Consider the following 27,732-nt stretch of genomic DNA (forward strand, 5'->3'; position numbering starts at 1 on the left):
TACACATTTTAGAAAGTCAATCATTTATAAATTGATGGTTGTTTTTCCATCTATAAACAGCACAAAGGAAAGGTACAGACTTCATAAGACAGAATAATCACTTCTACAGCAATTAAACTGCTTTAACTACCCAGATACAGGGTTAATGAAAGTGTTCTATCCACTGACATTGTACTGTTAATTTAGACCAAGTACTGAAAAACAGTTCTGGGCTCCTGAACTGAAAATTATACTCAGCATATTTGGACTCATAAAATCATGAACAAACACATTCAGCCCTTCATTTAAGAAGCATGCTCCAAAGCTAGTTAAAAACAGTTATGGTTTCCAAAGTTTCAAGAGGCCGTCTTCACTGTACGTAGCGATCAAGTTCTGATGGGGATGGTGAGCAATGCCAATTACATCCTTTTCATGAACCTACAGGATAAACAGAAAAAAAATTGATGCAAGTCTTCTCTACACATCACCTCAAACCAAATAATATTCTCAGGCAAAAGCAACAGTAAGATGAGTAAAGGTTCAGAGTGCATGTCAGTAATTTAGGGCCAAGTGACGCAGGAAGTGTGGCTATGCCAACGAGACCTCACCCCACATCTTGTGTAGCTGCAAGCCCCATTCCAGACCAATGACAGGCAGCTGTGACAACGCCATCCAAGACTGCCTAGTCAGAGCCATCCCACCACCTCTGGGGAAGGTGGCCGTGAACTCAGCCATCCCTGGAATGGACAGCCAACTGCGACCAGATCGTCATGGTGTGAACATCACCGTGGCCATTGAGAACAGGACCCTGGCCTTCTGCAACGCCCAAGCTCGAAAGGTGGAGAAATACGCCACTCTTGCCAACGTCTTTAGAGCTAGGGGTTACAAGGTTCAAACACACACAATGACTGTTGCAGCCCTGGGCGCATGGGACCCCAGTAATGAGCGAGTGTTGCGGAAATGCGGAATCTGTCAGCGCTATGCTTGGCTGATGTGGCAACTCATGGTATTGGATGCCATCAGGTAGTCGAGGGACATGTATTTAGAACACATCACTGGACATTGGCAATACCAGGAGAGAGGAGCTGGAGTGTCGTGGAGAAGCAAAGTCAGGAAAGTAACTGGAATACTTCTCTAAATGCTCGATTACTGAGGGACAATCTACTATATTTGCTTTCCACAACCAACTCCTAGTATAAACATTTATGAGTGATGTACCTGAACATTTGGATATTAATATCTAAACTGTATCATTAAATTTATTAGCCTAAATTTGGGTTATTGCAGATTATGTACAACATGTATTTTATGAGTTTTAAACCAAACTTTGTACTTTTGGATAATTTATGCACTATACCCAGATGTACAGACACTCTTTCCTTAACCTGTGTATTATATGATTTAACCGTCAGCTTTAATAATAATCTTTAAATCTGTTCTTCTGTTGGTGTGCTTATAACTATTCATAGCTGTAATGTGCTTATAGCAACTATCATTTATTAATCCTTTATAAACTATTTATAAATTGAACCTTAATATAAATTGTAACCTCTGGGTTTATAAGGCTTGTCTGGAGACCATTACACCATTTGTATAATGTATTTTACACTACATTACATGTACTCTCAACCATTTTACTGTATTTGTCTGGAAATTTAAAAAAAAAAAGTTACTATTCATCCAAAAATAGTTTCTTAAAATGCACAATATTTCAGTGTCTCTGGAAAGTCTGAGGAGTCCAAATCATTCCATTATTAAGATCAAGATCATTCTGGGCAAAAATGGTCTGACATTTAAGTAGCTCAATTTCTTTTGCTCATCCAACAGAAGGTTAAGAGATAACTTGATCATGGTTTAGAACAGGGTGGGTAAACTTTCTGACAGTAGAGGAGTAACTGCAGACGGGAAGCTGAAGCAGGACACATTCAAACAGGAAGTGAAGCACAATTTGTTTTGGAGGGTAACTAACCAGTGGAGCAGTTTAGCTGGGTGGGAGGGACTCTCCAAATCAAGACTGGATCTTTTTAAGAGAGCTACTCTAGATCGACCAGCAATGAAAGGCTTGGTACAGGAATCACTTGGTACAATTCTCTGGCCTATGTTATGCAGGTGAGCAAACTGGCGGATCTTAATGGCCCCTTCTGACTTTAGACTCTGACTGATTGTTTTTCCAGAGCTATCCCAAACTACTCTTAGGGTATGGTGGGGAACGGTCCTGCTCTGTTCTGCCACAGCTTATGCTCTGTGCCTAGTCTCCAGCCCAGTCAAGGACCTTGTTTGGCCCGATTCCCCTCTCCACTCCAGGTGTGGCTCTAGAGCAGCTAGCGCTCTCCGGGTTACATCTGAGCGCCCACCCACAGCAAGAGCCATTCTATGGAACCCAGCCACTAAGAATACAAAGTGGAAGAGCCACACCCCTAATGTGGGTGCAAACACAAACTGTAATAGAAGTGTGTGCACTTTCACTCCCACTAGCTTGTGGAAAGCGCAGGGTTAAATCACAGTATATAATCACAACTACTTCAAAAATCTTTTAAGGAGTTTGTGGCTACATTCTAGCTAAAACTATCTATTTTTATTTTTAAACTCATTTTTCTCAAAATAACCCGGACCTTTATCTAAGCACTCAGGACCAACCTTACAACCACCACCTGAGGGCGCTTGTCATGGAAGTACAGTAACTCCTCACTTAACTACAATGTTATGTTCCTGAAAAATGCTACTTTAAGCGAAACAATGTTGAGTGAATCCAATTCCCCCATAAGCATTGATGTAAATTGGGGGGGGGGGGGGGGGGGGATGTTAAGGTTCCAGTGACATTTTTTTGAAGCTTGATTGAGGTGGTGGAGTCAGAGGTGGGATATTACCCAGGGAATGCCTCACTGCTAAATGATGAACTAGCACTCGGCTGAGCCCTCAAGGGTTAACATGTTGTTAAGACAGCCTCACACTCTACAAGGCAGCACAAATGGAGGGAGGAACACAGCATGGCAGAGAGAGAGAGAAAGAGAGGTGTGTGTGTGTGTGTATATATATGAATATGAGAGAGAGAGACAGATGCACACCGTGTGTGAGAGGGACGCACATTGCCCCTTTAAGTACGCTGACTCCACTCTAAGTACGCTGCCTTTTTAAGTAGATCAGCAAGTTGAGACAGCAGCTGCTGCCAGCAAGGTCCCTCCGTCCTGAGCCTGGTCATGTCCCCCCACTCTATGGAGCAGGGAGACACCCTGACATTAGCACCCCTCTTCCCCGCCCTCTGCACAGCAAGCAGGAGGCTCCCGGGAGCACCTCCAAGGCAGAGGGCAGGAGCGACAGCTGAACTGCCCAGCAATTGATAGCCTGCTGGGCGTCTGCCACACAGGGAACTTAGGGGAGCTGATGGGGGGCTGCCGGTCCACCCTGGTTGCAAGCCCCCACCAGCTAGCTCCAACAGGCTGCTCTTTCTGCAAGCTGGGGACAAAGCAGGCGGCTGCCAAACGACGTTATAAGGGAGCATTGCGCAACTTTAAACGAGCATGTTCCCTAATTGATCAGCAACATAACGAAACAAAGTTAACCGGGACAACGTTAAGTGAGGAGTTACTGTAAGTGGTCACTATGGAATTTATGTTTGCATGAATATTCTAGAACTGATAAGAACACAGATTCTACTTCATGTTTACTTTCAAATAGCTTGTGCTAAGTACTCACTGTCAGAGTTCTCTCCAGCTTGCCAGTCACTGTGCTAAAACAGTACAGCACAAAGTCTTCACCCACACAGTAGATCCATTCGCCACGTGGTGAAAGAGCACAGCAAACAAAATCACCTCCTTCTCTCTTACCAGAGCTGAAGCTTCTTACAATCTATAAAACCCAAAGAAAGGTTAACTGGATTCACATGTGACAGCAACAGCGCTACTCTAAAAAAGTTAGCTTTGATTAGATACTGGGGTCATGAATTTAGTTGCCTAAATAATCAGCCTGATTTTCAGAAGGGCAGAGTACCCAGCAGTTACCACTAAAAGGCGAGATCAGGATTTCACCCACTACACTGCTTGGAAGGGTGACAAATTTTTTCCTGATTCTAATACTTGTTAAGCTCTTTCCTAGCTGCTTCAAAGGGACATGTCTGGGCTCACATACTTGTCCTTGCATGTTCATGATGACCACTGTGTTTGATCTGTTGCAAACAACGAAGTGTTCTGGATTTTTAGGCAGCAGAACCACGCTATTCACGGTGATGTCTGTTCCTGCAGTGCTGCCAAGAGATTTGAAAGTGTTGGAGCACTCGGTTGTCTTCATATTCCAAATCTATTGAGCAGAATACAAAATAAAAGCACTTTATGATCAGGCACATTTCTGCATTTTAATTAAAAAGACACCACGCTTTTGGAGGAGATACTATGGACGCAGCTTTCAGCATTTAAAAAATGTCTATTGAAACTAGAGGGAAAAGAGTAATGAACACCAAAAACAGTAATTCAATAGGTTCAAAGATTTTTAGGCCAGAAAAGACCATTATGCTCATCTAGGCCAATTGCCTGTATAGCAGTGGCCTGAAAATTTTATCCAGCAATTCCTGAATCAATCCTAGTAATTACGGGGTGAACAAGAACAGGTTTATTTAGAAAGATATCCAAATATGAAGGTTACTTACCTGTAGCTGAGGTTCTTTGAGATGGATTCTGAACAGTTCCACTCAGGGGGTGCTTTGACCAGTGCAGGCTGAATGGTAAAATTCTACTCATGGTAGCAGTTGGCACATCCACATACCTCCCTTCACTGAACTCCAGACATTCTAGGGCCAGGGTTTAAAAGGAGAGTGGCACTCTATTGCCCAAGCCCTTTGGTAAGCAGGACTAACTCCAAGGTAGTGGGGAAAGGGGGAGGGTGGGAGGGAAGTGTCAATATGCAGAGTCTATCTTGAAGAATATCAATTATAGGTAAGCAATCTTCATTTCTTCCTTTAAGCGTCCTCTGCATATTCCCTCTCACAAGCTAGATTAATAAGCAGTACTCTGACCAAGGATGGTGGGACTTGGAGTTCTTGTCACATAAGGAGGGCAGGACTGCCCTACCAAACTTTCCATCTGATCTTGATTTCAAATCTAAAGTCTAATGTTTAGTAAAGCTGTGGACAGAACTCCAGGTTGCTGCTCTACATATTTCTACCAGAGGCACATATCCAAATAAAGTCATGCAAGTTGCCTTCGATCTATTTGAAAGAGTTCTGATGCCTTGAGGAATGGATAATCTTTTCAACTTATAAATTTCATAAATACCTAACTCATCTAGAAAGAGTCTGTTCAGAAACAGCTTTTCCCTTGTTTTTGGTCCATAAGTTATAAACAGCCTTGAAGACTGTCTAAACTATTTAGTCTTGTCGAACTAAAAACATAACACTCTCCTCGCATCTAACATGTAATTTAGTTTCCCCATTATGAGTATGGGGTTTCGGGTAAAATTACAATTAATTTATGTGAAAATCAAGAGACTATTTTTGGTAAAAACTTAGGATGAATGTGAAGATTAACTTTATCCTTATGAAACACTGAATGGTGGATCAGCCATTAATGCATGCAAGTCACTTATGCATTTCACTGCAGTGACTGTATTGAAAACACTGTTTTTACAGATAGATGACATGAAGAACAGCTCCCCAAAGGGAGGCCTCATTAATTTTGCTAGTGTTACACTCAAATCCCAGGAGGACACAGGAGTTCTTACTTGAGGATATAAATTATTAGGGTCTTTTAAAAACTTCTTAACCATATCATTAGGAAAATGGATTTTCCCCTCTACAGGTACATGACATTCTGATAAGGCTAAGAGATGAAACTTAACTGAAGATAATGAAAGAGGTGTCTTCTTAACATACAATAAATACTCTAATATATAATTGGAGCTATATAAGAATCCACATTATACAAGAAAATCCACAATGAAAACCTTTTCCATTTAAGACTATAGCACATCCATGTGAATTCTTTTCTACAATACGACAGTACATTCTGTACTTCAAAAGTCTTTCTTCTACCAAAGCTAAAGATCATGCAGCCCAGAAAAGGACCTAAGGTCCGGGTGACAGACCTTCCCTCTTTGCTGTGTCAACAAGTCCAGTCTCAGCAGTAGAGGTTCCACTAATCCTTGTGACATGTAATCAAATCTAGATTCCATTGCTGTCTGGGCCATGCTAGTGCTATTAAAATCACCCAGACTTGTCTTACTGTGTTTATCACTCTCTGAACGAGGGGAAATGAATACATTAGACCCTACACCACCTTGTAGCATCCAGGAATCTACATATCATGGGCCCAATGACAAAGCCTGAGCCCTGGCTATGATAAAAGTACCTTTGAGGGAAATTATCTCTAAGAATAAATGCCCCAGTTTGCTACAACACACAGAACAGAACACCACAATCCCATACATGGCTCGTAGAAGCAAGTGGTCATTTTACCTTCACTGTTCCGTCAGAGGACGCACTGATAATATAGTGACCATCCTGTGTAAAAGTAGCTTCATTAACAAATGAAGAATGACCACGGAATTCCTTCAGAGTTTTTCCCGATTTTAAGCCATGAATCCTGTTACAATAGTTAAAAAAACATGGTAATACAATCATTAATCTAGAGAGGTACAATTCAGAGATGTAAAATAAAGGAAGAATTTAGTTTGTTGTCTGATGTACAGAGCAAGTAATAAAACAGGCTAACACAGCTGCATCTAGAATAACACATTTGTCATCACAAACCTCTTTCCCCATATATAATATCTGACCATGAAAAATGTAAAGGGACATCATCAACTTGAAATCTAATCAATTAAAAAAAAAAGTTAGTTAAAGGTAGTTTCAGGTATACACAAAACCCTAAGAATGGGCAGGGGAACACAGATTTTTGTTTTAGTTTTAAGGTGAATTTAGCGATCACGAAAAGCACCAGTCTGAGATCCCTGGAGTCTTGTTTATCCTAGGCAGCAGAAGCAGTACAATGTGCTAGAACTCTGTTCTGAAGGGAGTAATCTGAGCATGAAAAGGACAGTTCATGCCTAACCTCTCAACTAACACTGCCAAGAGAATTCCATTGATGCTTAAGGTTTTTGGTAACATGGACACCAGCCCCTAATCTAGGTACTTACATGGCCCCAGTCACATTAGCATCTAAGCAACCACCAACTAATTAAAAAATCAAAACTCTTTTCATTCCCAGGCTCTAGAAAAACTAGGTTGACTAATTTACAGGGCAGTTATGAGGTGTGAAAGCACGCACGTGTGGTAGAAGCTTTGAGAGAAGGCTAAGCTGAAGGAGGGAATTTGCCATTTACTTTTGAAAAAGGTTGGTTTTGTGGTCACTTCTTCCTTACGAGGGTGAGTTCCCATAATCTAGTAGGCCCAACTCCTGCATGCACAAGCCTTCTCCGAGGAGGACAGTTTCACTGCTCCAAGAACAAGAGCAGTCATGGGGGCATTGGGCTGTCTGGGACTGGGTAAGAGAGGTGCAGCCCTTCCTGCAGTAGGGGAAGGTCTCCACTCCACTAATTCCTAGAAGGTGTAAGTGAGGAGCTGCTTCTTGGGCCAGGATGTTAAAGTCTGAGCTGCTTCCTGGAGGTGTCTGTGGGGGTCTCACAATGCTTCCTGCTGGAAGCAGAGAGGATGGAACTCTGTTGGCAAGGCGCTTCTCACTGATTGAGGGAGGTTATAGAAAGTTGTGGCAGGTGTGATGTCACATGTTCGTGATGGCCACAGCCTTTCTTCTGTGCAGTTGCTGCTGGGAGCACAGACACAAGTGACCCTACAGAACCTTTTAAACTCTCCTCAGGCTGCAGCTGCCTGGAGCCCTCTTTTGTGGAGAAGGAACATAAGAAAGGCCGTACCGGGTCAGACCAAAGGTTCATCTAGCCCAGTATCCTGTCTACTGACAGTGGTCAATGCCAGGTGCCCCAGAGGGAGTGAACCTAACAGGCAATGATCAAGTGATCTCTCTCCTGCATCCATCTCCACCCTCTGACAGACAGAGGCTAGGGACACCATTCCTTACCCGTCCTGGCTAATAGCCACTAATGGACTTAACCACCATGAATTTATCCAGTTCTCTTTTAAACTCCGTTATAGTCTAGCCTTCACAACCTCCTCAGGTAAGGAATTCCACAAGTTGACTTTGTGCTGCGTGAAGAAGAACTTCCTTTTATTTGTTTTAAACCTGCTACCTATTAATTTCATTTGATGACCCCTAGTTCTTGTATTATGGGAATAAGTAAATAACTTTTCCTTACCCACTTTCTCCACACCACTCATGATTTTATATACCTCTATCATATCCCCCCTTAGTCTCCTCTTTTCCAAGCTGAAGAATCCTAGCCTCTTTAATCTCTCCTCATATGGGACCCGTTCCAAACCCTTAATCATTTTAGTTGCCCTTTTCTGAATCTTTTCTAGTGCCAGTATATCTTTTTTGAGATGAGGAGACCACATCTGTACGCAGTATTCGAGATGAGGGCGTACCATCGATTTATATAAGGGCAATAATATAGTCTCAGTCTTATTCTCTATCCCCTTTTTAATGATTCCTAATATCCTGTTTGCTTTTTTGACCGCCTCTGCACACTGCGTGGACATTTTCAGAGAACTATCCACGATGACTCCAAGATCTTTTTCCTGACTTGTTGTAGCTAAATTAGCCCCCATCATGTTGTATGTATAGTTGGGGTTATTTTTTCCAATGTGCATTACTTTACATTTATCCACAAGGAAAATGAACTGAGATGACCACTGTTACATATAACCCACCGGCAGCTGTCAAATGGTAGTGACTGGGTTTAATCAGAACTGGTGCTCAAGAACGGCCCCATATCCCATTATCTGCAGGGACCATCAGGTCGCAGTACTGGCCTTGGAGCCAGTTTCAGAAACAGTTGTTCTAAAGTTTGAATGTAAGCCAATGAGCGCTGCTCAGCCGGCCTCTCTTGCTGGGATATATGACAGGTGTAAAAGTACTGAAATGGCTGCTGTTGAATCTAAGGACAGAAATGCTTTTAAACAAACATAAAACAATACATCATGGCTAGCACCTGCTGCGAACACTGGAATGAAAATAGGTTAACACAAAAATAAGTTACAAAAATTGAAAGGGCAAAAATTTAAACTATTTGTTCAAGAGGAAAGAGCCAAGTAATTTTATTAATGTTAAAAACATTAAGGACTAGCTTTCATGTAAGCTAAAAACATCCAAGAGTTTAAGGCAAGTGGACTGAAGAAACAATACTTGGAACTTCTATTAGAGCTTCTTGTACATTACAGCCCTCAAATGTATAACTTACCTGATTGTCTGATCAAAAGAAGCACTAAGAATCTGACTGCTGTCTTTAGAGAAACTGAGGCAGGTGACACCTTTACTGTGTGCTCGTTCAAATCTCCTCAGACACTGCCCACTCTGAATCTTCCACACCTGAGGGACATCCAAAATACTAGTTAGAAAAAGTACTCCCCTTAAATCAAGTGAAATTAACAGGATAGCCAGGACTAAGTTGAGTATCCAGGATCAAAAGCTAAACTAGAATAGCACTGGAGGTGGTGTTTTTACCCCCATGAAATATTTAATGCTGTGGGACATGTATCTAAGAGGCACCTGCATGACTCTACTCAGTTTGCATTCAAACAAGACTTTGGCAAATGGAGTGCTGAAGTTTCTAGCTGATGTGGGAGAGGGGATGGGCTTGATTTGAGGGGTCCACCGTATGGATGCTACACACAAGAATAGTTATGTTGTGTGGTATGCCTGCTTTCTCCCTTCTCTGTTACTGGGCACAAAAAGCAGCTTCAAGTTGGGCTACATCCGAAGGTTAATATAAAACCAGAACAAACCCCATATAGTGAGCCTGTCACTGTGGCATTACACCACTGCACCAGTCTGAGTCAGGAAGATGTTGTTTCTGGTGAAATTTCAGATTAATTTCATATTTGTGAATCACTATTACAATTTCAGGTTCAGATTCAGAATCGTCCCAGTGCAGTAGCTGCCATTAGAAGTTTTTCTCCTTGCACTCTGCTGTGACAGATCTATCATGAAACAGGCTGCATTTCCCTCCCCATTCCAGGGCTGACCAATTCTGTCAAATTTTCAATATGATTTCATACCCTAAAATACACAAATTCTGGCATTACCTGAGAGCATTCCACAGTTAGGAATGGGTTTAAAATGGAGCATAAATTCCTTGTTTTCTGCAAGCAGATTACCAGGCAGTGTGCAGTGTCACTGAATTAATCTGATTTCTGAAATTCTCTTCATAGGATTTCTTTAAATTTGGGCTCTGGGTAAGGTTTTCTTTTCCTGTCCTACTTTTAGCTGCTGACCACTCTCTTACACACGGCATCTACTCCATATTTGGCAAAGGCAGTGGATTCTGACTAGAACTTGTGCAACAAGTAGGGTGGTGGGGTTTTTTTTCCCAATAAAAATGTTTAGCTTTTATTCTTGTTCTAATTGGAAGTTTATGCACTGCAGACACAAGCCCGATTGGAGGCAGCCAGCGTGGGCACACAAGGCCTTCTCTGTTAGGAGTTACACTTCTGTCAGATGTGATCCTACAGCAGGACTGGTGCCCAGCTGTTGGCATGTGAGACACAAGAAATGACAGATAAACAGGCTGTCTGTAGTTGCACTTGCCTTACCCCGCTGATCCTACCTCTAGTCCAACCCTCCTCCCTAATTAACTATTTAAAAAACCTAGGAAACATACAAAAAACTTTGCTGTGTAGCAGCCATGCTTGCAACATACACACCCACCAACACCATGCCAGACACAAACCTACAAAAGTAAGACAATGAAAAGTTAAGCCACCTAGCAGTACATACCCTCTGCTCTTCCTGCCACACGCCCACACCTTACCATACCACAGCTACTGTATACCATGCATGTAGCTTTATCTCCTAGTAACGCCAGCCTTCCAGCACTCCCTTCAACCATCCTTCTGCACACAGCCCTTTAGTAAACTACCCTCTCCCAACACTATTACACCAAACATCCAAGTACTAGTGTTTTGGGGAGGGTTAAAACTAATCAGGTAAAGGGGTTTGTGCCCAAGAGCAAAGGGGGCAGAGCTACGGTTGCAATAGATGGTTGTTGTGGTATGGTAAGGTGTGTGCCTCTCAGGGTGGATAAAAATCAGTGATTAAAAAAAAAAATCTGCTTTTTTATAAAGTGCTTTTTGAGGAAAAAACCTATTTAAATCAAGATACATTATAGCTCAAAGATATCTCATCATGGAATAGGGATTATAAATTCTAACTCTATAGTATGAGACAATATATTCAGGTAATGTTTAAGAAAAGTTATATAAAATGAGTTCCAACAGTTCATGGATTAGGGACCCAATCTTATGGAGTTCCACAGGCTTCTGTATAGATTATTTGGGTTAATCTTTCTATCTACCCAATCGGACTCAGTGCTGAGTCTAGAAGATACCATCAGAGATGCTTAGTTTTACAGTTCTCAAACTGTGAATTTGTGTCTCCAAAGGTAACATGCTTGTTAACAGCAAAAATGTTTTTAAACAAATAAATAATATATAGAGGTGAGAAATAACAGACCTCAACTCTATTGTCCCTCTGCAAATTTGTGTACACAGAGTCAATCCCTTACCTCTCTCTAAAAGCGCAAAGTTTCAAAAAATTCAGTGAATAGAATTGGGGGTGGAATGGATCTGGACAAGGAGAAGTCTGGAGATAAATGTGAAAAGCGAAGGACATATGCTTGTTTTGTTAAAATATTATATGTTTGCTGTTGAAGAAAAAAATCCAGAATACTTAACATTGTTTTATTTAACTAAAACAACAATTTAAATGTTTGGTGAGGTTCTCCTCCTAATACAGCATGGCAAGAAAATCCTCCAAATATTAATGATTAACCTGTTGAACTGGAGATAGTTCACCTCCCAATGACTTCATAAATATCTGCTTCAATTACCTTTGGTAAATGAAATAACCAAACAATCATTCATTTCCGGATATAGCCCCACTCAACGCCCCCGCCCACCGCTCTCCCTTGTGGGGGCAGGAGGTAGAAGCTTGGTCCTGCGGCAGCCAAGCTTCCCCCCTCCCCCACTTCTTCCCCCAGCATGGTGCTTTCCTGCCCCTCCTCCTCCCCCCCTCCCTGCGCTGATCAGCTGATGGCCCTTGCAGGAGGAGCGGAGCAGAGCCGCACTCCATAGAGGAGGCAGAGAAGAGGTAGGGACGGGATCTTGGGGAAGGGCGTGGAACAGGGCATATCCCTTCCAGCCCCCTGCCATGAGCTGCTCAGGGCAGGGGGCTGGGAGCACCCCCATAAGCCGAGCACCCCAGCCCTCTGCCCTGACCTCCCCCCACACCCAGCCTTCTGCCCTGCAGCCCCCCCGCCCCCATCCCCCTGCCCTCACCCCTGCACCCCCCCCCCCCACACACACACCCCTAGCCCTCTGCCCTGACCCCTGAACACCCACCTCCCCCCAGGTCTGGGGTCCTGGCTGCTGGCCCCTTGCCAGCCGGCATCCCGGCCACAGGCCCCGCTCAGCCCGCTGCCAGCCTAGGTGAACAGAACCCCAGGCTGGAAGCGGGCTGAGCAGGCTGGCGGCGTAAGATCAGCATTTTAATTTAATTTTAAATGAAGCTTCTTAAACATTTTGAAAATCTTGTTTACTTTACATACAACAATAGTTTAGTTATATAATATAGACTTATAGAGAGACCCTCTAAAAAACGTTAAAATGTATTACCGGCATGCAAAACTTTAATTTAAAGTGAATAAATGAAGACTCGGCACACCACTTCCGAAAGGTTGCCTACCCCTGGTCTAGACTGTTAGGTGGTTGAACTTTTCACTGCCTTGTTTTTGTGGGTTTGTATCAGGTACACCAACAGCAGCCCTAATTGCTTCATAACAGTTTATGTATTAATCAACATGCAGCCTAATGGGGAAAGCCAGCCTACATGCAATCTGCTTGTTCCAGTCCTGCTCAGCAACAGAAGGTAGGGCAGAGTTTCGGCTGTGCTAGACTAAGCAAAGGATTTCAAAAAAGCTAAAAGCTTTTGGGGAGTATTTAGTCTTGAGGCTGATTTGGCAAATTATGTAAGTAACAGATTCTCACCTGAACCCACACAGGGGGTTCAGTTAGCCCAAATTACCATCTTCAGTTCTGCTGCTCCTACATATGGTAGCATTTAGGGTAATCAAAGTGCTGGACAGAGAACCCTGTATAGAGACAGGCCAGACTAAGGACAGCAGGTGACCTACATGTGGTTCAGGAGATAGTTTAGCCACCCACTTCTGCTCCCTCCCACCCCCCCAGTGTCAAGCCTTAAATTTCAATGTCTTTGGCTTTCTGTGTTTAAGTCAAACCCTTCCAATATCCCAACTTTATTTTAATTTAAAGCCATGTTAAAACAGAACTATGGCGGGTCACTGACAATAGAAATGGGGACATTAATTTGCAAGCTCATCACATAGGTAGCTACTGTCCATTGCAGTGATTCAACCCAAACTACAAATATCTTCAACATACCTCTCCTTTGAAAGTGATTGGCTGATCTGAAAGATTCCAATCAAGCCAGCAACTAGAACTTTCCCCTACAAACATCTAACTGTGGTATGTAATCTATCATTGAAATAAGCTTCTATACCAGATGACTGGACAATAGCTAATGTGATGCCAATTTTTTAAAAAGGCTCCACAGGTGATCCCAGCAATTACAGGCCTGTAAGTCTGACTTCAGTACCAGGCAAATTGGTTGAAACTATAGTAAGAACAGAATTGTCAGACACAGATGAACATGATTTGTTGGGGAAGAGACAACATGGTTTTTGTAAAGGGAAATAATGCCTCACCAATCTACTAGAATTGGTAGAGGTGGTCAACAAGCATGTGGACAAGAGGGATCCAGTGGATATAGTGTACTTAGATTTTCAGAAAGCCTTTGACAAGGTCCCTCACCAAAGGCTCTTAAGCAAAGTAAGCCATCATATAAGATAATGGGATAAGAGGGAAGGTTCTCTCATGGATCAGTAACTGGTTAAAAGATAGAAAACAAAGGGTAGGAATAAATGGTCAGTTTTCAGAATGGAGAGAGGTAAATAGTGGTGTCCCTCAGGAGTCTGTACTAGGGCCAGTACTATTCAACATCTTCATAAATGATCTGGAAAAAGGGTAAACAGTGACATCGCAAAATTTGCAGATGACACAAGACTATTCAAGGCAGTTAAGTCCAAAGCAGATGGTGATGAGTTAAAGGGATCTGACAAAATTGGGTGACTGGGCAACAAAATGGCAGATGAAATTCAATGTTGATAAATGCAGTGTAATGCACATTGGAAAACATTATCTGAACTATACATATAAAATGATGGGGTCTAAATTAGCTGTTACTACTCAAGAAAGATCTTGGAGTCATTGTGGATAGTGCAGCGACAGTCAAAAAAGTGAACAGAATGTTGGGAATCATTAAGAAAAGGATAGATGAGAAGACAGAAAATATCATATTACCTCTATATAAATCCATGGTACGCCCATATCTTGAATACTGTGTGCAGATGTGGTTGCCCCATCTCAACAAAGATATATTGGAATTGGAAAAGGTTCAGGAAAGGGCAACAAAAATGATTAAGGATATGGAACAGCTTCCATGTGAGGAGAGATTAATAAGACTGGGACTTTTTAGCTTGGAAAAGAGACGACTAAGGGGGGATATGATAGAGATCTACAAAAATCATGACTGGTGTGGAGAAAGTAAATAAGTAAGTGTTATTTACTCCTTCTCATAATGCAAGAACTAAGGGTCACCCAATGAAATTAATAGGCAGCATGTTAAAAACAAATAAAAAGGAAGTATTTCTTCACACAACACCAAGTCAACCTGTGGAACTCTTTGCCAGAGGATGTTGTGAAAGCCAAGACTACAGCAGGTTTCAAAAAAGAACTAAATAAAGTAATGAAGGATAGGTCCATCAATGGCTACTAGCCAGGATGGGCAGTGATGGTTTCCCTGGCCTGTTTGCCCAAAGCTGGGAATGGGCAACAGGGGATAATTGATAATTATCTGTTCTGTTCATGCCCTCTGAAGCACCTCGCATTGGCCACTGTCGGAAGACAGGATACTGGGCTAGATGAATCTTTGGTCTGACCCAGTATGGCTGTTCTTATGTTCTTATCTATTCCACATCAGTTTCCCCTTTCCTTGTATAAGTGACTTGCCCTCAAGCTGATCTCCAACTTAGGAGCTGTTTACTACTTGAGACTGCAGAACTCTAGGTTATCTGGGTTTGGTTTTACGGATGCCTGAACTCATCTGTCCTGGCAGCTCTTCCTGGTGCGGAACACTGATGGCCATAGCACTCCTATTAGTCATACGAGCCTAGCTCTACGAGAAGGATTGCACCTGCCAGCAATGGGGCTGCTACTAGTGCGGAGGGCTGCCTGGCCTAAAGCTGTAAGAGACTTTCCACCCCCTCCTCCTCCAGAAAGGAACAAAAGGCCACTGATTTGGAACAAAAAATAAAATTTCGCCTTGGATTTATCCTTTCCTTTCCCTTTAGAGGGTAAATGTCACTCAAAACCCCTCATTTGCATTAACACCGATTAACAGATGAGTTCTGTTTTCCATCATTTATGCTGTTTACATTTCGGACTATTCATATTAAGACAATGAAGACAGGCTAATTTCATTTGTGTTTCTAGTCACTTTTGGGTACTCATGCATTAACAGTATGCTCTGCCATGGCAGGGTTTCAAATGCTGCAGGGCATACAACCAATCATCTGCTTTCCCTGCCATTTAATAAACGTCATGAAAACATTCCCATTAGGTTTTGTCGTTTTTTTAAGTTAACACACAATCTAAATGTTGGATCCCAACTACTTATGATACTCTAAACTGTTTTGCTAATTAGCACATTGAGAGGCAGAGGCCGGGGGTGGGAGGAAACTAATGAAATAAACTAAAGAAAGTCTAGAGTACAAGTTGTGATAGACACTGCCATATCCTGCACAACCCTCACTGAATTAAGTTAAACCGTTTTGAATTAAGTTTAAGTATCACAGGAGTTCATTGTATTCAAAATGCAGATGTTCATGTATTATTGTGGGATTGTATGGAACCTCTCTGTGAGCAGACATGACTAATGTAAACACTGGGAAGTGGTATCAGCTTCAAAGGACTTGTTTAAAGAATGTGCCAGATGCGAATGAACTTTTGGTTAAGTGGGTTTCCTAGCAAATATCTAGGAGGAGGTGAATGCAAATGTACCTCTCCAAACCAGTTATGCAAAGCCTCAGCCTTTTCCATTGGCTACTGATTACCTGCTCCCAGAATCTCTAGATCAAAGACCCCAGCCAAAGAAGGATGGGCTGATTTATTCATGAGCGTGCTTGTTCTGAGCCAAGACAATTACGAACTGGTAACCACAGTAAAACCCCTTGGTGGGTAGTGAAGGACTGACTCCTACCAGAGACCTTGTTGGAGTTGTGGTGACTTTTACTGTTTTAGCATGTTTTCCCAGTAATGCTTTCACCTTTGGAAGTGTGCTTGCTTAGGAAGAGCTGTGTGGTACTTTATAACTATGGGCAATTACACTGTTATAGCCTATGAGGAGAAAAAAAAGTAGGCCTGCTTAGGCAGTCTGACTTGCTGGAAAATTCAGTGTAGACAGGGACCTGTGCAGCCTGGAAATACCCCGCTCAGGAGGACTGAGGCACAGATCTCCACCCAAAAGAGTGACAGCTGGGGAGCCAGAACCCTGACAGTGGGTACCCTTGGTGAACCACAGAGAGCGAACAGAGGTGCAGTTGACCTGAAACATGACACAAGTCTTCCAGTAGTGAGCTTGCAACTCCAGATGGCAACTCCCCAGAGGTGTGAGATTGAGAACCACTGTTCTAGAGGGTCATAGTGGGAGCATCTCAAAACCAGAGTGTTAGATACACAAATAGAGACATTATACTTGTTCATATCTGAGGCTACCATACAGAATGCACTGCACATACTAAATGCCTTAAGCAAGTCTAAAGGACAGTAGTTATTGAACATGCATACTCATTTCCTTTTCTAGAGGATATGATTTGAAAAATTTCCCAAACTAGCAAGACAAGTGGACCTTTACAGACCACTAGCTTGTATAATTATATATTTAGCAGCCTTGTGTAACAAGATCACAGGGCATGAAACCCACAATACCCTGAGTGTAAAATCAATTCCTTTCTTAAGACAGGCACAATACTATAATCCAAAAGTGTGTTAAAAAGTGCCTTTGTAGGCCAACTTTAAGACTGGAGAGTATGAAATTATAGCAAGAAATTTGTTTTCAGTGCATGGGGAAATTATCCATAGGAACTGAGTATTAGACCCTCTTCCACCTCACGCTCCTCAAATTTAAAGGGTGCAATGCATACATTTGATTTAGCCTAATCTTTCTGCACTTCCTAACAGTTTCTATGTCCTAAAACTTGTACCTTGATCTTCCCATCTTGTGCTCCAGTTGCTAACATTTCTGTGTCTCTACTGAAACACATGCACAGAACTGCATCATCCATCATCATAAAGTTATCTTGTGCTTGGTATTTCAGATCCTAAATGAAACAGCAAGAAGATCTGTCAGTCACAGCAATGGAGGATAAAAGAAAACTAAAACTAAACAGCAATAGCTAATTGCTATCGGTTCATGGAAGAATTCAGCTCACAACTGTAAGTGGCATATTATGTTCATGAAAATTGAACAGGCCACATTCCATCTGGCACCTGCAATTTGAATAACAAACCTGTGCCACATATGTGGGGAATGGAGAATACTGTGTGGTCACATAATAACTAAAATACAATTATGGAGGGAAAGAATCCCCAATTAATCAGTCCAACAGATGTTCTATTTCTAAATTCAAAACTATGATTGAATCAGTCAAAATCATACCTATACCCAAATTTGTTGAACCAGTAGTAATAACAAGTCAACCAAGCTTTGGTTCTGAGGCTGCTTCCTAACTTTATAGTACCACTTGCTAAATTAAATATATACCTAAATTCTTCATCACTGCAAAATACAAAGCATTTAGTTCATATAAAAAAATTAAATACAGCAAATAATCACATAAAACAAATATTAAAACCAATCAGATGATGGGATCAAACAAACACATTTGGGTACCACCTGGTTGTAGCATTTAGTTTTAAAATATTGTTATGTACACAAGTGTTAATAAGTATCAGAGGGGTAGCCGTGTTAGTCTGCATCCACAAAAACAACAAGGAGTCTGGTGACACCTTAAAGACTAACAGATTTATTTGGGCATAAGCTTTCGTGGGTCAAAAACCCACTTCTTCAGATGAAAGTGTTAATAATTACCTCGTTGCTTATAATGTGTTATAAAATACAGCATATATTAAAGATTGGCAAAAAAGACCCTGCATTGGAATGTGCACTCTACCCCATCATGTAAAATAAGTCACATCCTTGAGAATACTGCATTTCGAAGAGTGCCGGAGAGAGGAGTATTGAGGACCAAACACAAACCTAGGCCCTACACTGAATAAAGCACCTCAAAATGCAACAGGCAAAATTACTGACAAGGTTTTTTAACGATTTACAAGTGTGGTGCTAAACTTTGAGCAAAAAGTACCCTGAAAATCCAAGTTGAAAAAGATAAGAATATTCGGATAGCAGGGCATGTCGTTCTCCATAGCTAACCTAATCAAATAACAAAAATAAAGGTTATGTTAATGAATAATTTAGGATGATACACATGTTGTGAACTATGATATCCAAAGATGAAAAATTGTTAAATGGCAAAAATAAGGGCTATATTGTATTAATCCTAAATTATTAACATTAAACTATGTATAGTGAATGAGTTTGGATAGGCCACAGTAATACTTATGCTAAGGCTTTTGCTAGTCTTTACTTGACAAGAGTGTTGTCTTCCAATTTCTCTCTTATGTAGATTTGCTTAAATGAGGCTTACAGCTGATAAGACAAAGGTGATATTCTGTTCATGGAATGTATCATATTGGAGGATGTACATAAGGGAAAGTTAATCGATACAATAAAATATACAAAATGTAATGCTAAAAAGTCCCTATTTTGGGAAAAACATGGGTAAGGTGACATGAAGACACGAAAAAAGAGGGGACAGCAAACATTAGATAAATTGAAGCTCGCCCATATGTATTGTACGGGTTATATAAGCATTATCTTAATGTTGATTGCATTAAAGCTAATGAATATGTATTATGGGAAGGTATCAAAAACCAAATGAACAAGGGCCCAAGTCCAGAAACTCAGAAGGGAAGAAAAGCTTCCTGGTACCCCAGAACTTGATAACTTGGACCCCTATCTGTTCAATCTTATCTGTTTTATTATGTCATATGTATATGACCAGAAACTATAAGTGAAAATAATTTTTTTTAAATTCATAAATAAAAGCAAGAATTGGGTTGACTCATGCCTCAGTTTTCCACCTTACATGCTCAGCTCTGTTCAATCAATGGCACCAGCCTACAGGACTGATCACTCTGGCAACTGGTTAGTCTTCTTACCAGCTCACCCCAAGTATTTCTCCAGATGAGACTGCTAACTACAACAAACCATGTAGTGGTTTTGCAATAATTATTTCTATGTGTCTATTAAGGGTACGTTATATGGCCCCCTTTACCATAGTATCTGAGCACTTCATAATTTAATATTCTTATCCTCAAATACCTCTGTGAAGTAGGGCAGTGCTTTTATTCCCATTTTGCAGATGGGGAACTAAGGCACAGAGAGATTGAGTGACTTGTCCAAGGTCACACAGGGTGTCTGTGGCAGAGCACAGAACTGATCCTGTATCTGCACCTCCCAGGTCAGCACTGGGACTAGCTTTCCTCTCCAAACTCATTTTAGCTAGATTCATCTGGATTTGAAACCTGGTTTCAGAGTTGAAAAATGCACTCTCTAACCACCAATCAATCCACATCCCAGTCAAATTAATCCAGAACTAATTTACCTTCCTGATCTTTCCAGTAGTGAAATTCCACACTTCAATGAATCCATCCACAGAGCCTGTTACCAGATATTGACCATCTGGAGAAAACCTAGCACATTCCACGTGTGACTTCTGGCCAAACTGTTTTCAAATGAAATAAAAATAGGATTTTAATATGAGGTCAGTTTCATTTTAAACCAAGTTAACTCTTTGGTGCCAGTAAATGATATATTCTAGGGCTAAAAGTTAATTTATTTTAAGTTAGTGGTGGAAAACAGCCGCCAGCTTTGCTGGGCTGCCTACTTAAAAATCAAAAATCAAAAAACAAAACAAAACAAAAAAACACACTCCCTTTTGATCAAGAATTATTTATGCAGCTGCTTTACTTCTATGTCTGGCAGTCTATGCTTTCAAAATTAGTCAGGTTAGTTTTCATTAATTTTTGCAATCATGGATGTCAATTGAGACCTTTACAATGTCTATTTAACAAACATAAGTAACTTTAATTAATACAGCTGAAAAAAACAAAAGAAATAAAAATTGTTTTGTTTGAAATGCTATTTGTTACATGAAAAAAATTCAGAGAGAAAAAGCCACTTTTCACTTCCTCTCCCACCCCCATACTAGAAAAAAGGGGGTAGGTAAAGTACAAGAGTGAGAAAGTTTTTCTCCTCCTCAGAAGCGTAACAAAATTTTTCATTTCAAAATTTGTCCTAATACAAAATTTGAACCAAAATTATTTTTTTCCACAACAATAATCATTATGATTGAAAATGCAGTTTTTGTCAAAAAAAATTGATGAAAATTTTGATTCATTCTAGCAATTACAAATAAGTGAGTTTAGTGACTGGTAGAAATATACCAACACAAGCAAGCAGCAGAGCCAGTTTCTAGGCAACCTAACGAGCACAGCTCGCCTATAGTAGGCTGCCTGATTTCCTACCAACCAGGTGGTGTAGCCAAAGTCAGCAGACTGGCTCTTAAGCACAGCAGCAGTAGCAGTTCACCAGCTGCTCAAAGCATTTGCCCAGGGTTGCAATAGCTCCTGCACCTGCTTATTCCTAATCCTGCTCCTGCCTCACTGCAGGTAACCTGGTTCTGATCCTCAGCTCAGCTTCTGACCCTTGGCTCTGGCCTCTAGCTCTGACCCTGGGTTCCAATTTCTGGGTATCGATTCCTGCTCCAACCACTAGACCTGACTGCTCACGTCCAGGTCACTGACACACAGACGCCTGTAAACCACATTTTCTGTTTATTATCAGAACAGGCAGCTTGCAGAGAAACTGGCAGAGCGAATGAGCATGAACTGGAACTACTGGGCTTATGGAGTTCACCTATAAACCCTGGAAACTCCACAACAGAAAAGTCGTCTGCTGTAAATCAAGCTTTGCAGAAGCACAGACATTTCAGAGCAGAATCTGTTTCTGTATTGAAATCTGTCTGAAAAGCTTTTTGTTCTTGTTGCTGAAAGCTTTCTACAAAGATATTAGTTACAACAATATTAACTTAGTGCTGCACTTAGTATCAAAGTTCCCTTGATTAATGGAAGTTACTAACATGCATGCACAAAACCAAATTTTTAAGAATCATTTTTTTCCTGTAGACAATGAGAACCTTAATCAACCAGAACACAACAGCTTTTAAAATTCAAAATTCAAAACCAGCTGAAATTGGAAAAACATCTATATTTTCCTGAAATGTAATTAGCATTCCCCCACCCTTAACTGGAGTTTTCATCAAACCTTCCACAGATGTACTTCTGGGCCAAGACCAGGCATGGAAAAATTTAAGTAAAAAGGATAAATTTTCAAAAAGCTATGAGCATGTGAAGACTGGGAGTTAAAATGAAAGACTTGGCTTAAGGTAACTACAGCAAGTACTACCAAGCATTATACAGAAAAAAGTTAGTACAATTCTACCTTAATATGTCTGCTCAGCTGTGTGGGGAACTTTTCTTCTTCTACATCTTTCACGGCTGCTTTACCTCTGAACAAATCAATTGTCATCCCCGGAGGAAGCAGTCCCTGGTGCTGTTGCCATTTCAGTGCCTTATGAGAAGCCAAAATGATTATAGAGATCCCTTTCATGAAGTAAGTTCAGTCAGTGTAATCCTCTCAGGAGGGGCTGTGTTACACCAAATTCCTTAGTATAGCAAAAAGAACAGGAGTACTTGTGGCACCTTAGAGACTAACAATTAGTCTCTAAGGTGCCACAAGTACTCCTGTTCTTTTTGCGGATACAGACTAACACAGCTGCTACTCTGAAACTTAGTATAGCAAGCTTTTCCTAGAAATCTTCAATAAACTTAGCACTTCTACTTCTGAACTGAGTGGCCACTCTAAGATTTTTCAGATTAGTTACTCAAAGCAATGCTGTTGCCAGAACTCTGGAAACCAATGCAAAGGTTTGAGCATATCTTTGTTATTTCCAAGTGTTCCTACAAGTGAGAATAGCTGCAGGCCCTCCCTAATTGTTTTCCTTTCAGTACTTTATTTACAAAGGATGAAATAAATATGAAGTTGTACACATTTAGTAGTTAGTTCTGAATGAGCTGGCAAAGAACTATTTACATATAAAATAGTTCTTTTGTGAACAAATAGAAGAATAAAATTTACTTTATTCTGAAATCCTACACAGCCACTACAGTAGAATAATCATTTTCCCAACATAGGACATAATATTTATTTCAAATCAATATATATGAGAACATAAGAATGCTCACATGGGTCTGACCAGTGGTCCATCTAACCCACTATTCTGTCTTCCAACACTGGCCAATGCCAGGTACTTCAGAGGGAATGAACAGAACAGGCAATCATTGAGTGTGATCCATCCCCTGTAATCTACTCCCAGTTTCTGGCAAACAGAGGCTAGGGACACTCAGAGCATGGTGTTGCATCCCTGACCATCCTGGCTAGTAGCCATTCATGGACCAATCTTCCATGCACTTACCTAGTTCATTTTTGAACCCTGTCATAGTTTTGGCCTTCACAACATCCTCTGGCAAGGAGTTCCACAGGATGACTGGGCATTGTGTGAAGAAGTACTGTAACTCCTCGCTTAACGGTGTAGTTATGTTCCTGAAAAATGCTACTTTAAGCGAAACGATGTTACGCGAATCCAATTTCCCCATAAGAATTAATGTAATGGGGGGGGGGGGGGGGGGCTAGATTCCAGGGAAAAAAATTTCTCCAGACAAAAGACATTCTCTTTCTCTCTATATATACATATATACACACACACAATAAGTTTTAAACAAACAACTTAAAGAAATGATGCTTGTGAAGTTTGGTTGAGGTGGTGGAGTTAGAGGTGGGATATTTCCCAGGGAATGCCTCACTGCTAAATGATGAACTAGCACTTGGCTGAGCCCTCAAGGGTTAACACATTAGACTCATAGACTTTAAGGTCAGAAGGGACCATATATTGTTGCTAATGTAGCCTCACACTCTACAAGCCAGCAGGAATGGAGGGAGGAGACAAAGCATGGCAGTGGCTGCAAACATTCCCCTGTGGAAACTGAATGTAATGATGAACCCATGCTATCCCACTGGAGTGCACCACTCCCTCCACTTTCCAAAGTGCCAGGTGTGCGTGTGTGTGTGCGCATATATGTGAGAGACAGCGAGAGAGAGATTGCGTGTGTGTGTGTGAGAGAGAGAGACACCCATTTTCCCTTTAAGTACGCTGACTCCACTCTGAGTACACTGCCTTTTTAAGCAAGTTGAGACAGCAGCTGCTGCCAGCAAGCTCCCTCCGTCCTGATCCCTGTCCCCCCCACTCTATGGAGATTGGGTACAGGGAGCAGGGGGAGCGGGACACCCTGACATTAGCACTGCTCTTCCCCCCGACCCCCTGCACAGCAAGCCGGAGGCTTCCGGGAGCAGCTCCAAGGCAGAGGACAGGAGCAGCACACCGCAGTGGGGAGAAGGATATCTGAACTGCCTAGGGATAGCCTGCAGGGCAGCTGCCACGCAGGGAACTTAGGGGAGCTGATGCGGGGGCTGCCGGTCCACCCTGGTTCCAATCCCCCACCAGCTAGCTCCAACGGGCTGCTCCTTCTGCAAGCAGTGGACAAAGCAGGCGGCCGCCAAACAACGTTATAAGGGAGCATTGGCACAACTTCAAACAAACAAGTTCTCTAACTGATCAGCAATGTAACAATGAAACAAGGTTAACCGGAGCGACGTTAAGTGAGGAGTTACTGTACTTCCTTTTGTTTGTTTTAAACCTGCTTCCTATTAATTTCATTGGATGACCCCTAGTTTTTGTGTTATGTGAAGTAAATAACACTTCCTTATTCACTTTCTCCACACTAGTTAAGATTTTATAGACCTCTATCATATCCCCTCTTAGTTGTCTCTTTTCCAAGCTGAAAAATCCCAGTCTTATTAATCTCTCTTCATACAGAAACTGTTCCATACCCCTAATCACTTTTTTGCTCTTCTCTGTACCTTTTCCATTTCCAATATATCTTTTTTGAGATGGGGTGACCAGATCTGCATGCAGTAATCAAGATGTGGGCATACCATGGATTTATAGAGGCATTGTGATATTTTCAGTCTTATTATCAATCCTTTTCCTAATGATGCCTAACATTGTTAGCTTTATTGACTGCCGCTGCACATTGAGTGGATATTTTCAGAGAACTATTTACAATGATTCCAAGATCTCTTTCTTTAATTTACTTTAAATAAAATTTAAGCAATGAAAAAAGTTATAGTAGAACTTTATTAGTTCACACTCACCAGGAAGTCCATTGCAAGTCACTGAGTTTTGAAAAGGAATAATCAATTTAAAAAGCAGGGACAAAATCTCATGAAATACAATTTATTTGAATAGTTTATTTTAGCTTTATTTATTATCATCTATTAATACCAGTAAGTATTTGCAACCTATTTAATAAAAGAAACAAACAAAAAAAACCCCTAAACATCAATTTTAGGAACATGACCTCTTACTATAGCTATTAAATAGAATCATAGAATCTCAGGGTTGAAAGGGATCTCAGGAGGTCATCTAGTCCAACCCCCTGCTCAAAGCAGGACCAATCCCCAACTAAATCATCCCAGTCAGGGCTTTGTCAAAAAATCTTAAAAAACCTCTAAGGAAGGAGATTCCACCACCTCCCTAGGTAACCCATTCCAGTGCTTCACCACCCTCCTTGTGAAAAATTTTGATGTTAAGAGGGAAGAGACTTATCTGCATGTGCTATTTATAAAGTGTAAGATTAACATGGTTCTACTGTGGCAAAGGCCTGGTCCCCACTAAACCCCCACTTCGGACTAAGGTACGCAAATTCAGCTACGTTAATAACTGAATAAGGTACTGAATTCGAAGTACCTTAGTCCGAACTTACCGCGGGTCCACACGCGGCAGGGAGGCTCCCCCGTCGATGCCGCACACTCCTCTCGCCGAGCTGGAGTACCGGCGTCGACGGCGAGCACTTCCGGGATCGATCCCAGAACATCGACTGCCTGCCGCCGGACCCTCCGGTAAGTGTAGACATACCAAAGCTTAGGAATAGGCCACCCAAATTTCAGTCTCATACATTACAAGTCTAGAAACAAATTGGTATGGTTAGTAAATATATTTTCTTCAAAAATTACCTGCCCCAACAATGCCATAAGACGTGATGGAGGTACTACACTGACTTCTCCAGCTAAAGCTTGTGCAATAGCAGCTCTCCGTTTCTCTTTGCTGCTGCCATCTGGGTATGCCTAGGAAAAAGATACATGTGAAATTATCATTTCCTGCAAGAATTTTGTCATAGACCAATGTCACTTTGACCAAAAATAAGATACAAGTGTTTAAGGAGCCAAGGAGCGAAGCAAATTAAAAAAAAAAAAAAAAGACAAAAGCATTTTGAGGGCCAAAGAAAATTCTAGATGCAAAACACACCTGAATAAAGGGATTAAGTTTATATTTAAACAAACCCACTCTAAAACAAATATATTATAGTCAATACCTGGCAATTTTATAACTTTTTTATATATAAAGCATCTTCAGATCTACAGGAGTGGACAAGTATTGTTTCCAGCTTTTTAAAGATGGGAAAATGAGGCACCGAGGGGTTAGGTGACTTGCCCAAGATCATACAAGAACAATGTGGCAGAAATAAGAACTGGACCATGATTGCCTGAGTCTCAATCCAGTGTTTTAACCACTTGTGAATCTTAAAAAAGGATGTATTCATGAAGTGCTTAATAAAAATTGCAAAAAACATTAAAAAATGCAGTATCATAACAGAATAAAAACAATACTGAAACCACAAATACAGAATTTGAGAGATGGGGATGGCTTACACAGAAAAAAATGCTAAACAGAGTAAGCTTTTCATTAATAAGTGTGCTGTGCAAAACAGTTACGCTAGTTACAAATTCTCCAAGTCATATAACTATAACTTTTTTTAAAAAATTCCACAAATACAACTTACCTCACGAGGGTCAAAGTAGGACCTAGCCAGGAGATTCTCAAGGTGAATGTATCTCTCTGGCTGAGTCTGTTTTAACATGATCATAGGGTCAGTTTGCCTTAGGAGGGATCTGGCAGCACCCAGCTCACGGAGCTCTATTAATTCAAGAACAACCTGGAGTAACAAAGAAACATGGTTAGTATCCACAAGATAAAATACAACTCTTATGTTAACAGTTAAACAATAGGATAGTATTTACTATTGCAAAGTGTGAATATGATCTAAAAAATAAATTCTTCACAAATTATTTCTCCTTGTTTTGAATAAATTTGTTTTTTAAAATGGAGATAAGATTTTATATATAGATGCAAAAAATATTTTCCACCTCAAACTTCAAGGATCATTTGTTCACTATTGATGTTGAAGGTATGTATTTGACACACGTCCAAAGATGAACTTCCTATCTATAAAGTAATTCTACAAACCAAAGCTTTTAAGATTTGAGCAGTACATCACAGGGGGAAGAAAGATCTTGACAATTAGATGTTGCAATTTGTTTCTTCTCCACAACCCTAGTTTTTCGCTTAGTGGCACTCATCCAATGGTGCAGAGCACGCATTCTGGCCCAGGACACCCAAAACCAGCTCATGATTTTTCCTTGTGACATTCTGATAGATTGGATTTTGTGGTTAATGGCAGCAGAATGGTGTTCATAAATGCACAATGGGATGTGTGGCTGGTACTGTGTTGGTAACACATCCACCTGTTCATAGAGGTCGATCAGGGTCTTGTCCGGCAGCTTGAGGGACTGTATGGCCTGCAGCACTGTGTCCCAGTGCCCACTGTTGATATCAGCCACGAAGCTCTCAATGCTGTCCACAGTGTTGAGGGACACAGTGGTCTCCTCCTGGAGGGTGGCCAGGGCCCGGTGAAGGCTGTTCTCCTTCAGGTACTGCATAATGAGCCGGATCACACTGCGGGGGGAGGCACAGGAACAGACAGGGGTCAGGATCAAACCTCCCTCAGGGAACAGCCCCAGGGTCACCCCCCCAACCCCATACCTCCCAGGAACGGGCCCAGAATCACACACCCCGCCCGGGATCGGGGCCGGAGCCACCCCTCGCCCCAACCCAGGAACGGGGCCGGGGCCACCCCTCGCCCCAACGCAGGAACGGGGCCAGGGCCACCCCCCAACTCGGGAACCCCCGGGAACAGGGCCTGGGTCGCTCCGCGCTCACTCCGAGGACTCGATTTCTATCGACATCTTGGACCGCCCAGGATCCCCTCAGCTCCCACCGGACAGACCAACTGGCGCCACTTCCGGCCTCGCGCATACCCACTTCCGTGGGTGGGCCAAGACCGAGTCACTCACCGCTCAGCAC

The 27,732-nt window shown here is 41.6% G+C and overlaps 1 protein-coding gene across 1 annotated transcript; it reads right to left on the reverse strand.

Moving 5' to 3' along the window:
- On the reverse strand, window positions 1-27,732 carry SMU1 (SMU1 DNA replication regulator and spliceosomal factor). The gene is made up of 12 exons (XM_034774061.1): window positions 27,589-27,732; window positions 27,114-27,324; window positions 26,372-26,524; window positions 25,545-25,655; window positions 21,855-21,983; window positions 19,957-20,076; window positions 17,434-17,550; window positions 9,280-9,407; window positions 6,422-6,548; window positions 4,105-4,272; window positions 3,673-3,825; window positions 1-417 (listed from the first exon to the last, which is right to left on the reverse strand). Exons 1-12 carry the CDS (start codon window positions 27,612-27,614, stop codon window positions 319-321), a joined length of 1,542 nt encoding a protein of 513 aa, XP_034629952.1. The 5' UTR covers window positions 27,615-27,732; the 3' UTR covers window positions 1-318.

Source organism: Trachemys scripta, chromosome 6 (assembly GCF_013100865.1).
Source record: "Trachemys scripta elegans isolate TJP31775 chromosome 6, CAS_Tse_1.0, whole genome shotgun sequence".
Classification (NCBI taxonomy): domain Eukaryota; kingdom Metazoa; phylum Chordata; order Testudines; family Emydidae; genus Trachemys; species Trachemys scripta.

What these genes read in the sequence shown, in the direction of transcription:
- SMU1 (XM_034774061.1), bottom strand. Translation starts at nt 27,614, where the DNA reads ATGTCGATAGAAATCGAGTCCTCGGA. An exon ending in TGATCGACCTCTATGAACAG is followed by an intron (nt 26,525 to 27,113) that starts GTGGATGTGTTA and finishes TTGTTACTCCAG; the next exon opens with GTTGTTCTTGAATTAATAGA. An exon ending in TTATGGCATTGTTGGGGCAG is followed by an intron (nt 21,984 to 25,544) that starts GTAATTTTTGAA and finishes GCTTCTCATAAG; the next exon opens with GCACTGAAATGGCAACAGCA.